General features: G+C 35.0%; 1 protein-coding gene across 1 annotated transcript; it reads left to right on the forward strand.

The window, feature by feature from the left end:
• The first annotated feature begins 5106 nt into the window (after positions 1 to 5106).
• On the forward strand, positions 5107 to 11647 carry LOC133304082 (E3 ubiquitin-protein ligase KEG-like). The gene is made up of 7 exons (XM_061504050.1): positions 5107 to 6175; positions 6975 to 7337; positions 7429 to 7659; positions 8507 to 8632; positions 8721 to 9060; positions 9144 to 9301; positions 11467 to 11647. Exons 1-7 carry the CDS (start codon positions 5418 to 5420, stop codon positions 11645 to 11647), a joined length of 2157 nt encoding a protein of 718 aa, XP_061360034.1. The 5' UTR covers positions 5107 to 5417.
• Positions 11648 to 11918: the final 271 nt, after the last annotated feature.

The following is an 11918-nucleotide window of genomic DNA, read 5'->3' on the forward strand; positions in this document are numbered from 1 at the left end:
GGGTATGAATCATTAGCAAGCTCTTTAAACATGAATTATTGAGTTACTCAATCAAGTAAAAAGGTTAGCTGTAACAGCCCGTTATATACTGGTATTGTTAACTTTGATTATGATATTAAGCGCAGTTACAATCACAGCAGTTCATTTAAAAATGTGAGTAAACATTTTTCCTTTTCATTACGTAAGCATTTAAAAACAATAATAAAATGTAATGATAAAAGTTGTGATCATAACTGAAATCTAAGCGCAGAATAATTAAAATAATTGCCTTACTATCATATATTCTTATCTTAAGTCACTAAGGAGTTCCCATAAACCCTAAACCCACTTAGCATAATTCTCACTTTTACGATTTTTACATAACTGAACATGGTTCAGTCTTTTGAACACTGTGCGAAATCCATATGCTACGAACCTCTCATCTTTTAGTATGTTATTCTAGACCTAATTACCTTTCCAACAGGTATCAAACGCTCCATAAAGTTCTCGTTTGCTCCGGTTATCGCCGTTTGAAGTTGGACAAGCAAAGCTGTCAGCCAACCCCAAACAGGACACCAAACATACGTCACAATTTCTGCGATCTGAACTAACCACTCCACCAATTGCTCTCAAATTTTTATACAGTAAACTAGACACCTTAAGCTTCAATTTGACATATTATGGGCTTAATTTGACCAAGAATTGAGGGAGAAATAAACTTCTCAAAACTATCACCCGATAGCCCCCAAGTGCAGGGCGTTCTGGACAGTCCTCACTCAAATGCTTCTACAGGTCTGTGCACAACTCCATGGCTACCAAATTTTGACACAACGTAGTTGACATCTCAATCTTCAAAATTGTGTATGGAACGTCCCTATTGGGGACTCACACTTCAGTCCAATTCCACACTTCAAACACACCATACAACATATAATTAACCAATACAATTACTCCACAACTCAATTATATAATCACACCACAATCTCCATTCACAAAGTCTTGTTCATGAACACAAATTTTGCCTAAGTTAAATTATTTTTCCTCAATAAATTTTATGAGCTCAATCAGTCTAATTCATCATTCTAAACAACATTTATCTAATGCACAAATTCAATTTGAGATTTCCAACTACCCAAACTCACCAATACATATTCAAATTTCACATCCATTTTCAAATTATCAACAAAACTCAATGGGATTGAGAATGCTTACCACAAATGGACTCACAAGCCTCTAATGAGTGATATTCAAGCACCATTGCAACTCAAACCACCATCAATGACCCCAAAAATCCTTCAAAACCATCACCATTTTGGCCAATGATCTCTCTACAATGATCCTCATGTGAAACTAAAGGTATTAATGTGTTCATCTCAAGATTTTACATAAGTTTGGCTTTGTAATCAATCAACTTGGTGACCTAGAACTCAAGCTATGGTTGTTTGAATTTTTTTGAGTTTTTCTTTTTCACTAACAATGGAGGGCCACAAAATTTGCAAGGAGGAAGATGATCCAAAAATCTGATTTCTCACATGTGCTCATAAGTCACTTAAATGAGAGCGGGCCCCACAAGTGACACCTCACTTAAACTCATTAATCACCAATTAATTCATGAACTATCCATTAAATAAAAAATTTAACATTCACCAAAGTCCCTTAATTACGTTTGAACATACGAATCCGGAGTTTTCAGGTCATTCGATGAAATCACAGTTTTAATCCGATATGTGCACTGTTGACACATTTTTTCAAAAACCCTAATTTTCATCAAATTTCATCAATAATCACAATTCTTAGTTCTATGTATCTTTTCCAATTTATTTTCAAACCTTGAGCTCAAATTTCACTTGGCACGTTTTTCGATGCAACTACACCACTGTATTTTTATCCGGTAAAAACACAATTCATCAAATTTTCAGAAACTTGCCTAACCACTCAATCTTGTCAAATTACCGTTTTACCCTTTTTTATGTATTTTGACCCAAAACTCAGGATTTTCACTAATCCTATCCTTTAATCCTTATTTAAATTATAATTACATGTTTTAAATTACGAAGTGTTATATTATCACACTTTGTTAAGTAAGAATGACAAGTTATTTCATTGTATCCAATTGAACAAAGGTAGCATGATCTTGCACAATACAAAATCATTGCCCTTAATTATTTTCAACAAAAATAGATCCCCTCTTCTTCTATAGTATCTTTCTTACAATAATAATTCACAACCAAGGAGATTGTTGGCATACCCCTTAGTTCTATCATTTTTTTGTACAATTTTTTAGTCTTTTAATGTGTCAAATCCCTGGATTGTTGTGCTTGGAATTACATAATAAAATAAGGAGACACCACATGATTCATGAAAAAAAGTAACTCCAATCAAAAGTTATATGTTCAAAAATCTTGTTGATTGAGGATCATTCCTACGAAGGTTTCAATATCTAGCCTTGTTTTCCTATGTCTCTTGCTTTGATTAGTTTTTTTTTTTTTTTTTTTTACTTATTTTGATGTCGTCAATGATGTTGTTAGCGTCTCAATCCTTGATCTAATAAGATTTTCCCCTTTAAAGGCATTGTTAGGAGCATGCTAACCAATACGCAGGATTATTATCCATTATTTTAGAATCATCATGATTTTCTCAATTAGCTTATGACCAATTTCTACCGTCTTATTAGGATCTAGATATAAGTAACAATTGAAAACTCTATGAAGAGAATCTTTTCTTTTCATGGAAATGGGTGAGAAAGGGAAAGATATATGCTTCGTGATTGTTTTTGCTTCATTTGTTACTAAGGAAAGTGTTTTAACGTGCAATTTTTAATCTTATTTTAACAAATAATTCAATCATATGACCAATTTGATTGACATTAAGTCATTATCCATACTTTTTTCGTTATATTGTTTAATCTGTCTTTAATCACATGACATATTTATATTTCTCATGACAAAATCTACCACAATATTCTTAATAGGAATTGAGTTTTTTCAATCAAAATTGTTGTTAATGTAAAAACTTAGCCACATTGATAATTCAACATACTCGGTGTCTGTTTGGATTCTCTATCTTTTAAGCTAGAAGCTACTTATAAACAGAAGTTAGGCCAAATAGGTTTTGAGAAAAGTTCTTATAATAAATTTTTTTTTATAATGAAGAAAAAAAGCTAAAAGCTAAAAGCTCCTAAGAGTCTCTTTTTTAAACTAGAAACTACTTATAAGCTAAGAGCCTGTTTGGATCCTCTTATTTTTAAGCTAGAAGCTACTTATAAAATAAAGCTAAAATAAAGAGCTTAAAAAAAGAAGCTAAAAGCTATTTGGAAATTACAAAAAAAATTTAGCTTAAAAATTACTTAAAAGCACATATTTCAAGAAAATTATCTCTTTTTCTATCTTTATCACTCTTCATTAAAAAAAAAGAGCACACAATTCAAGAAAAACAGATAAGAGCTTAAAAAAAAGCTCCTCCTAGGAGCTTTTAATTTTCAGCTTTTTCTTCATTATAAAAAAAAGAGCTTTTCGTTATAAGAGCTTTTTCCAAAACCTGTTTGGCCTAGCTTATGCTTATAAGTAGCTTCTAGCTTAAAAATAAGAGGATCCAAACATGCACTAAAGCTAAAAATAAGAGCTTAAAAAAAAGCTAAAAGTTGTTTGGTAATTACATAAAAATTTTAGCTTAAAAGCACATATTTCAAGAAAATTATCTCTCTCTATCTTTATAACTCTTCATTTTAAAAAAAATCACACAATTCAAGAAAAGCAGATAAGAGCTTAAAAAAAAGCTCCTTCTAGGAGCTTTTAACTTTCAACTTTTTTCTTCATTATAAAAAAAGAGTTTTTCGTTATAAGAGCTTTTCCCAAAACCTGTTTGACCTAGTTTATGCTTATAAGTAGTTTTTAGCTTAAAAATAAGAGGATCCAAACAGGCACAGAAGAGCTTTTTTTAAGCTCTTATCAACTTTTCTTGAATTGTGTTTTTTTTTGAAATAAAGAGTTATAGAGATATAGACAATTTTCTTGAAATATGTGCTTTTAAATAATTTATAAGATAAAAAATTTAGGTAATTATCAAACAGCTTTTATCTTTTTTTTTTTTAAGCTTTAGCTTATAAATAGCTTCTAACTTAAAATAAGAATCCAAAGAGGCTCTCGGTAATGCCTGATCCTGAGTTGTGAATCATTTGGGACATTGAAACCAAACTTCCCCTTTAAAAGAATAGATTAGGCAATTCATATGAGATATAATCTTAATTCGATTTTCTATTCACTTATGAGATTTGAACAATTCAAAAAGGACGCGTACTTTGTTCTTATTGAGAATTCATACATCCTTTGTAAGTGTATAGATAACTATCTCTCAAACACAAATTTAAATTTGACCTCAATGCAAAAAAAAAAAAAAAAAAAAAACAAAACAAAACACCTAACAATATATCTCAAGAGATCTAACTTTAGCTACAATGCCAGGAATCCAAATTTTATCATTGTCGACTTTGCTTAACTACCACCCCCTGTTAGAAGCATTAAGCTGAGAGTTTTCTTAATGAGAATAAATCTCTCCATAAATTATCCTATATTTAGAGGAAGAAGAGATACTCCTCCCACGGTTATTTATTTCAATCAAAAGTCACGTACCTTCGTACAAGCATACCTTCACTTTTATATTTTTCCATTTTCTTCATTAAATAAAGTAGCATTATTTTTCAAAAGGAATGGAATTAGAAAGAACTTTCACACATAGCTAAAGCAGAAAAAGAAAAGAAGGCTGATATGTCCTTATAGATATAGGAACAACCCCAAATTTGGCAAGCACAGAACCCCATGAATCTCTAAAGCCTTTTCACATATTGCTCATGACATAAAAAAAAAATAGTAAAAAGAAAATCTAGAGAGATATAGAGAGAGAAAGAACACACATATGATAGAATAAAACTAAGAAGCCTTAACCCAAAAAATCCATAAAATTATTCCATTTTCTATCAAGCGAAGTGTTTTTGGGAACTTCAAAGTCCAAGCCACCTTAACACCAAACCCATTCTTACAAATGGAAACAGAAAACTGCAATGAAAGGGAAAGCAACTACATCTAAATACCAAAAAAACCCTCTCTCTTACCAATCGCTACTTCATTTTCCTTCTTCAGCTTCTCTCTCTCTCTCTCTAAAACCCTTTCTCTCTCTAGATTTCCTTCATTAATTGATCGCTGCTCATGGATCTGCCATTCACACACCTCATCACCTCCAATTCGCTATAAATAAGATCCTTTCAGCTCAAATTCGGATCAAACCAGTTCTGGTTCTTAGCTAGCCACTGGTTTCTGCTTTAGGTATATAGTTGCTGAACTTGAGAGATTCCTTATAGACAAAGAGAAAGAGAAAGAGAGAGAGAAAATTAGAAAGAATAAAGATAGGAACAAAAAAAAAAAAAAGAAAAAAAGAAAAAGAAAATGAAAATCCCTTGTTGTTCGGTTTGTCAAACGCGGTACAACGAAGAGGAGCGAGTACCGCTTCTGCTTCAATGCGGCCACGGTTTCTGCAAAGAGTGTCTTTCTAGAATGTTCTCGGCTTCTCCTGATGCTACGCTCACGTGTCCGCGCTGCCGCCACGTGTCCACCGTCGGCAACTCCGTTCAAGCGCTGCGCAAGAACTTCGCCGTTCTCGCGCTCATCCACTCCGCCGCCGCGAACACATCAGCTGCCGCTGGCGGAGGGTCGAATTTTGACTGTGACTACACTGATGATGAGGAAGATGGTGACGGTGATGGTGATGGCGATGGTGATGAGGAGGATGAGGAGAAGCGGCGCAGGTTCATCCGTGGGTCGCAGACTTCGAGCTCCGGTGGGTGCGAGCCGGTGATCGATGTTGGGGCGCATCAGGATTTGAAGCTGGTGAGGCGGATTGGGGAAGGGAGGAGAGCTGGCGTGGAGATGTGGACGGCGGTGATTGGAAGCAGCGGCGGTGGGAGGTGTCGGCACCATGTGGCGGTTAAGAAGGTGGCGATAACGGAGGGGATGGATTTGGATTGGGTGCAGGGGAAGCTTGAGGATTTGCGCAAGGCTTCGATGTGGTGTAGGAATGTGTGCACTTTTCATGGAGCAATGAAGATGGAAGAGAGTTTGTGCCTTGTGATGGACAGGTGTTATGGATCGGTTCAGTCTGAGATGCAGCGCAATGAGGGGAGGCTCACTTTGGAGCAAGTCCTAAGGTTTTGGAGTTCTTTTTGTTTTGTACTTGTCTATTCGGATTTAGCATTTTTTTGTTCACTTGGTTTTATTGACTAGTCTTGTTTCAAGGAATTAATTTGACTTGGTAGTGAGTGAGTAGTCCAAAAGAAGCTTCGTGGTTGTTATGTTTGATTGTGTTTGATGAGTGATCATGGTTTTAAATTGCGGATTCAGACGCGGTTGCCGCTGTGTTACGCTGTGTTACTGCTACGCGCGTTGCGTTGCGCGCTTTGGGAATGCAACACCTCTTTTGTGAATGGAATTGACCCTGCTATTGTAAAATAATGATGTGGTTGCAGATGTTGTTGAAATCTCAGTATTAAGGCCACCGTCTATCAAGTGGTGTGGTCTGTAATTTGAAAACATGATGAGTATTAGAGCAAATTCATTGGTATAAGTGGCATGTGCTGCATTCTGGTTAAGATTTGGTGAAAATGTAAAGTTATTATATCTCTTCCATTCAATGACTAGTTAATGTTTTGAGGGAAACTCAATCTGGGTGATTATCTTGGCTGAGCTAAATCAGAATCGTTATTTAATGTGTAAAATTTATCATTTTACTCCTACCTTAGCACTTATGTGTTGGTTATGCAAAAGCAAACCATAAAACAGAATTAGAAAAGATTTTGTCAGAATAATTTTGTCTTTTGATTTGATTATTCTTATTTGTGTAATATGGGCAGCTTAGTAATCATTTTTGTGGAATTTGAGTTATCCCATATTGCCTTTCAATTGTCCATGACAGCTATGAATAGTAACATTAAAATTTGCCAAATGTAGATATGGGTCAGACATTGCACGAGGAGTTGTTGAGCTTCATGCTGCAGGTGTTGTTTGCATGAATTTAAAACCATCCAATCTTCTTCTTGATGCAAATGGTCATGCTGTGGTTTCTGATTATGGACTTGCTACACTTCTGAAGAAGCCTTCCTGTCGGAAGGCTCAACCAGAGTGTGACTCCTCAAAGATCCATTCCTGTATGGAATGTATTATGCTGAGCCCACATTACACCGCACCTGAAGCTTGGGAACCTGTGAAGAAGTCATTGAATTTGTTCTGGGATGATGGAATAGGTATATCTTCCGAATCAGATGCCTGGAGTTTTGGTTGTACATTGGTGGAGATGTGCACGGGTGCCATTCCGTACGTGGAGCAACTTATCTTTACTCAAACTTTCTTCTTTATGTCCCTCTTCTTTTTCAATTTTCTTAGTGCAGAATCTGTGCTTGTGCAGTTGGGCAGGTTTAAGTGCAGAGGAAATCTATCGATCAGTTGTCAAGGCAAAAAAACTTCCTCCGCAGTATGCTAGTGTGGTTGGTGGTGGAATTCCGAGGGAATTGTGGAAGATGATTGGAGAGTGCTTGCAATTCAAGCCATCTAAAAGGCCTACTTTTAATGCAATGCTAGCAATTTTTCTCCGTCATTTGCAGGAAATACCCCGCAGCCCTCCGGCAAGCCCTGATAAGTAAGTCTATTAGGTTATTATAACTATGAGTGCATCTTCTATGTTGGTTTTACAGCATCTGATGGAGCAGTTAAGGCTATTTATGGTTTTTAGTATGGAAATATGACCTTGATTGGGAATGAGCCAAATGCGCAGTTGTCATTGATGTTCATCAAATAGCAATTGTCTTTCACGACAAGGTTATCAAATTGCATCACAAATTGTGAATTGCCAAGTTGATTTTTGAATTGTGAATTGTATGGAATAGATTGAAAGAAACAATGAAAAAACTAGGAATTAATGTATGATGATGTATAATGCTCAAATCTAATAATTTTAAACTAGGAATTGATAAATAACTTGACCATACCTCACAAAACAAAATTTTAAGTCTTAAGTCATAATTGAGTTAGTGAAGCCTATGTTTCATAAGAATGAAAATAGAGCAATGATATAATCAAATGAGGTACATATGTAGAGTAAGTGACTATGTGAAGCCTCTATTTCAAAATAATGAAAAAGAGTAACAGAATAGCCAAATAGGATGCAGAGAGGGAGTGAGTGACTGTCTAATCCTCTATTTTAGAAGAATGAAAACAGGACAACGAAATAATCAAATAGGGTTGAGGAATGAGAATTGGTGAAAGAAAAGTTAAAAAAGAAAAAAAAAATTAATGAATCATTCAATTGTGCGATTTCTATCATTGAAGTGATGCAAAATCATATATATTCGTGCATATATCGCATGATTCAAAGCCATCTCTGATTCATAATGCAAATTGATGGCCTGCCAAATAGTATTGATTCTATTGAATCATAAGATTCTAACAATTATGATTTACAATATTACATATTTTTGTGGATACAGTGACTTTTTTAAGGGCTCTGTGTCAAATGTGACGGAGCCTTCTCCAGTACCTGAATTAGAAGTTCTTCAGGAAAACCCAAACCATCTTCATCGACTTGTGTCTGAAGGGGATGCCACAGGTGTTAGGTAAGTTGGTGTCACAACTCATCTTGCTTGAGTTTGCTTTTATTTAAATTTTGTTATTTCATTCATTTTCTTTGTATTTCTTGTACAGAGATCTTCTTGCAAAGGCCACTGCATCAGAAAATGGCAGCAGCTACATATCTTCTCTATTGGAAGCTCAAAATGCTGATGGGCAAACGGCTCTCCACTTAGCTTGTAGACGCGGTAGTGCAGAACTTGTTGAGACAATTCTGGAGTATGGAGAAGCAAATGTTGATGTTTTAGACAAAGATGGAGATCCTCCTCTTGTTTTTGCATTAGCAGCTGGATCCCCAGAATGTGTTCGTAGCCTTATCAGAAGAAATGCTAATGTGAGGTCAAGATTAAGAGATGGCGTTGGCCCATCAGTAGCTCACGTTTGTGCCTATCACGGCCAACCAGATTGTATGCGAGTAAGTTTTACTTATTATAATATGATGTTTCTTCTTCTTTGTTAGAGCTATATTTATCTAAAATTTATGTGGACAAATAACAGGAATTACTATTAGCTGGAGCTGATCCTAACGCAGTGGATGACGAAGGTGAATCTGTACTGCATAGGGCAGTTGCCAAGAAGTACACAGACTGTGCTCTTGTGATATTGGAGAATGGAGGCTGTAGATCAATGGCCATCTTGAATTCAAAGAATCTGACGTGAGTATAGACTTCAATTCAAAAAATTTATTAGAATTTGCATGCCAAGTGTGTCAAGCAGTATAGAGGTACAATAACTGATCTTAATTAACTATTGGGAACACATTAACAACTTCTATTTATACAAATGAAGAAAGGATTTGCTGGAATTGTCTTTTGGCATGAACATTAAGTTCCACATTTATAGCTGTCTTCTGGTTCACTGCATAACTTTTCACTCCTTAGCAGGGCAGTTAAAATCGTGTTTATGCTCATAAGATTGGAACGTCACATGAATTTTGTGTCCCCCCACAATCCCATGCTTACCCTAGATTGCATTCTGGTAGGATCGGATGGGATGCCGTGCATGATCGTGGAATCATAGGAATGGGATGATCCCACCAGTCCTGAAAAAATCCATTTTTCTAACACCCGCCCACCGAACTTAAGAACCCAAGCCTTACCCAGTTTTTAACCCCCATTTCGTTTTTGTTCCTATTCTGTACTGAAACCCTACGATCCATTCGTGTTGCTGCCACTGCCCGCTGTTGCTGCCACTGCCCGCTGTTGCTGTTTTGTTTGATCTTTGTTGCTTCTGATTGAAACTTTGGCTGCTGTTTTGTTTGCTGATCTTAGTTGCTATCCCACCACGTTGGTGGTGCTGCAACTCTGACTGGTGCTACGACCTGGTGGTGTTGTATGGTTCTTCATCAAGCTGCTGTCCTGAGTCGTTTTTGTCTTGACTGGGTGTGCTCTGTAGAAGCTCCTATGAATTGATTTTTTCTTTCAATAACATATCTGGGACAAGGTCCAATATACCAAACAATTACAATATTTCACTTAAAGTTTTACCTTTGTTTTGTTGGTGCTTTTGTTGTCATTTTAGTTTTTTGTGTTGTAAAAAACTTTTTATGTTTTTTATATTATAAATTATAACTTTAATTTGAATTGTGAATTATATTATAAACTATAGCTTTTTCTGTATTTTTAATTGGAGTTTAATAAATATTAGTTGTGATTTTAAGATCATTTTGTTTACTTACATTGTTATTATTATTATTTTACATCTATTTATGTATGCCTACATAGTCTGTCCAAGCCAGGGTGAAAGTAGGGCTGCTGTTGGGCATAATGAGTCGGCCATAAGAAAACAACTATATGAGATGGACCTTTAGACATGAGTTTCAGTTTTTTTAATTAATATATTTAAATATAATTTTATATTTTAAGTAAGATCTTGTGATCCGTTCTACTATTACGCAATCTACGTGTCATCTCCTCTCTTCAGATCCAAAGTAAGATCTTGATTTTGACTACCTTGCTCCTTGGCATGACGTAGCACCTTCATGTTGAGAGATGCAGCTTAGTTGGATGAGTTGCTATGAACTTATATTACTCCCTCCATTTTCAAATAATTGTCATTTTTTTAATATTTTGTTTATTTGTCAATTAGAAAACCAAGAAGGCAATAATTACTCTTTTCCAACTTTACCCTTATCTTTGGTATTTCTACTAAGTGGAATGAGAGTGCATTAATGAGTAAAGAGGGTAATATTGTCAAAATGAACTTATATTTCCTTAAAAATTGAGAATATTTAATGATTTTCTTAATCTCTGTAAAACGTTAAACAACAAGTATCTGAAACAGAGAGAGTATTTCTCAGCCACTTGTATAATTGAAAAAATTTAGGGATGGGAACAGGATGATGAAATATTTCTGTATGTTCATATTATATTTAATCTGCTTCTTTAGTTCAATGAATGATTGAAGCTGACTATCAATGTATTACATTAGTGAAGTTTGTTCTTATAATCCCATCATCATGGTGCTTTCCTTAATCCTTAGAATTGTTACTAGGAAGTTGATTGCAAGTTGTACTAAGAAATCATGTATATAACTAAAATACCACTGGATCTTGTACTATTGTTCTCACAAAGGATCAATCTCACTTAATATGCTATTTTAACCATGCTCAGAATCTGAGTATCACATTGCTTTATTTCTTATCATATTTCTTGGAATTTTACATTATAAAATCTAGGATACTTTTTATAGTAACAATACTATAAACAAAATTCCTTTAATGTGTCATTTTCTGTACAATTGGATCCCTCATGGTGGGATAAGGGTTGATTATTGTTGTTATTAATTGCATGGGTGTTGAATTGATATGTTATTGTTGCAGACCACTGCACTTGTGTGTGGCAACATGGAATGTTGCTGTTGTAAAGAGATGGGTAGAAGTTGCAACTTCTGATGAGATTGCTGAAGCAATTGACATACCAAGCCCAATTGGCACTGCCTTGTGCATGGCTGCTGCTTCTAAGAAAGACCATGAAAGTGGTATCCAAAACTTCATCGCTTGATAATGATTTTGGTTATTTTCTATTGAGCTCTTATTTAAATTTATTTATTTTTATTTACTGCAAAATTTGGTGTATTTTTTTTCTAATTGATTTACGTAGTTGATGCCAATAAAGTTTCTTAAAACAAACCAAGGGGTTAAGACTTAAGAGGTTAAAACTGCATCTATTTTAAAGCTCTAATGTCTATCGTATTTAATCACCATAACTACTTAAAGAACATGAGCTCCAAAATTTTTCTAGAATTCCTTCAATATTGACCATGTATCAATTT

Source organism: Gastrolobium bilobum, unplaced genomic scaffold (genome assembly GCF_033153095.1).
Source record: "Gastrolobium bilobum isolate Gb01-03AN ecotype WA unplaced genomic scaffold, APGP_CSIRO_Gbil_v1 utg646, whole genome shotgun sequence".
NCBI lineage: Eukaryota > Viridiplantae > Streptophyta > Magnoliopsida > Fabales > Fabaceae > Gastrolobium > Gastrolobium bilobum.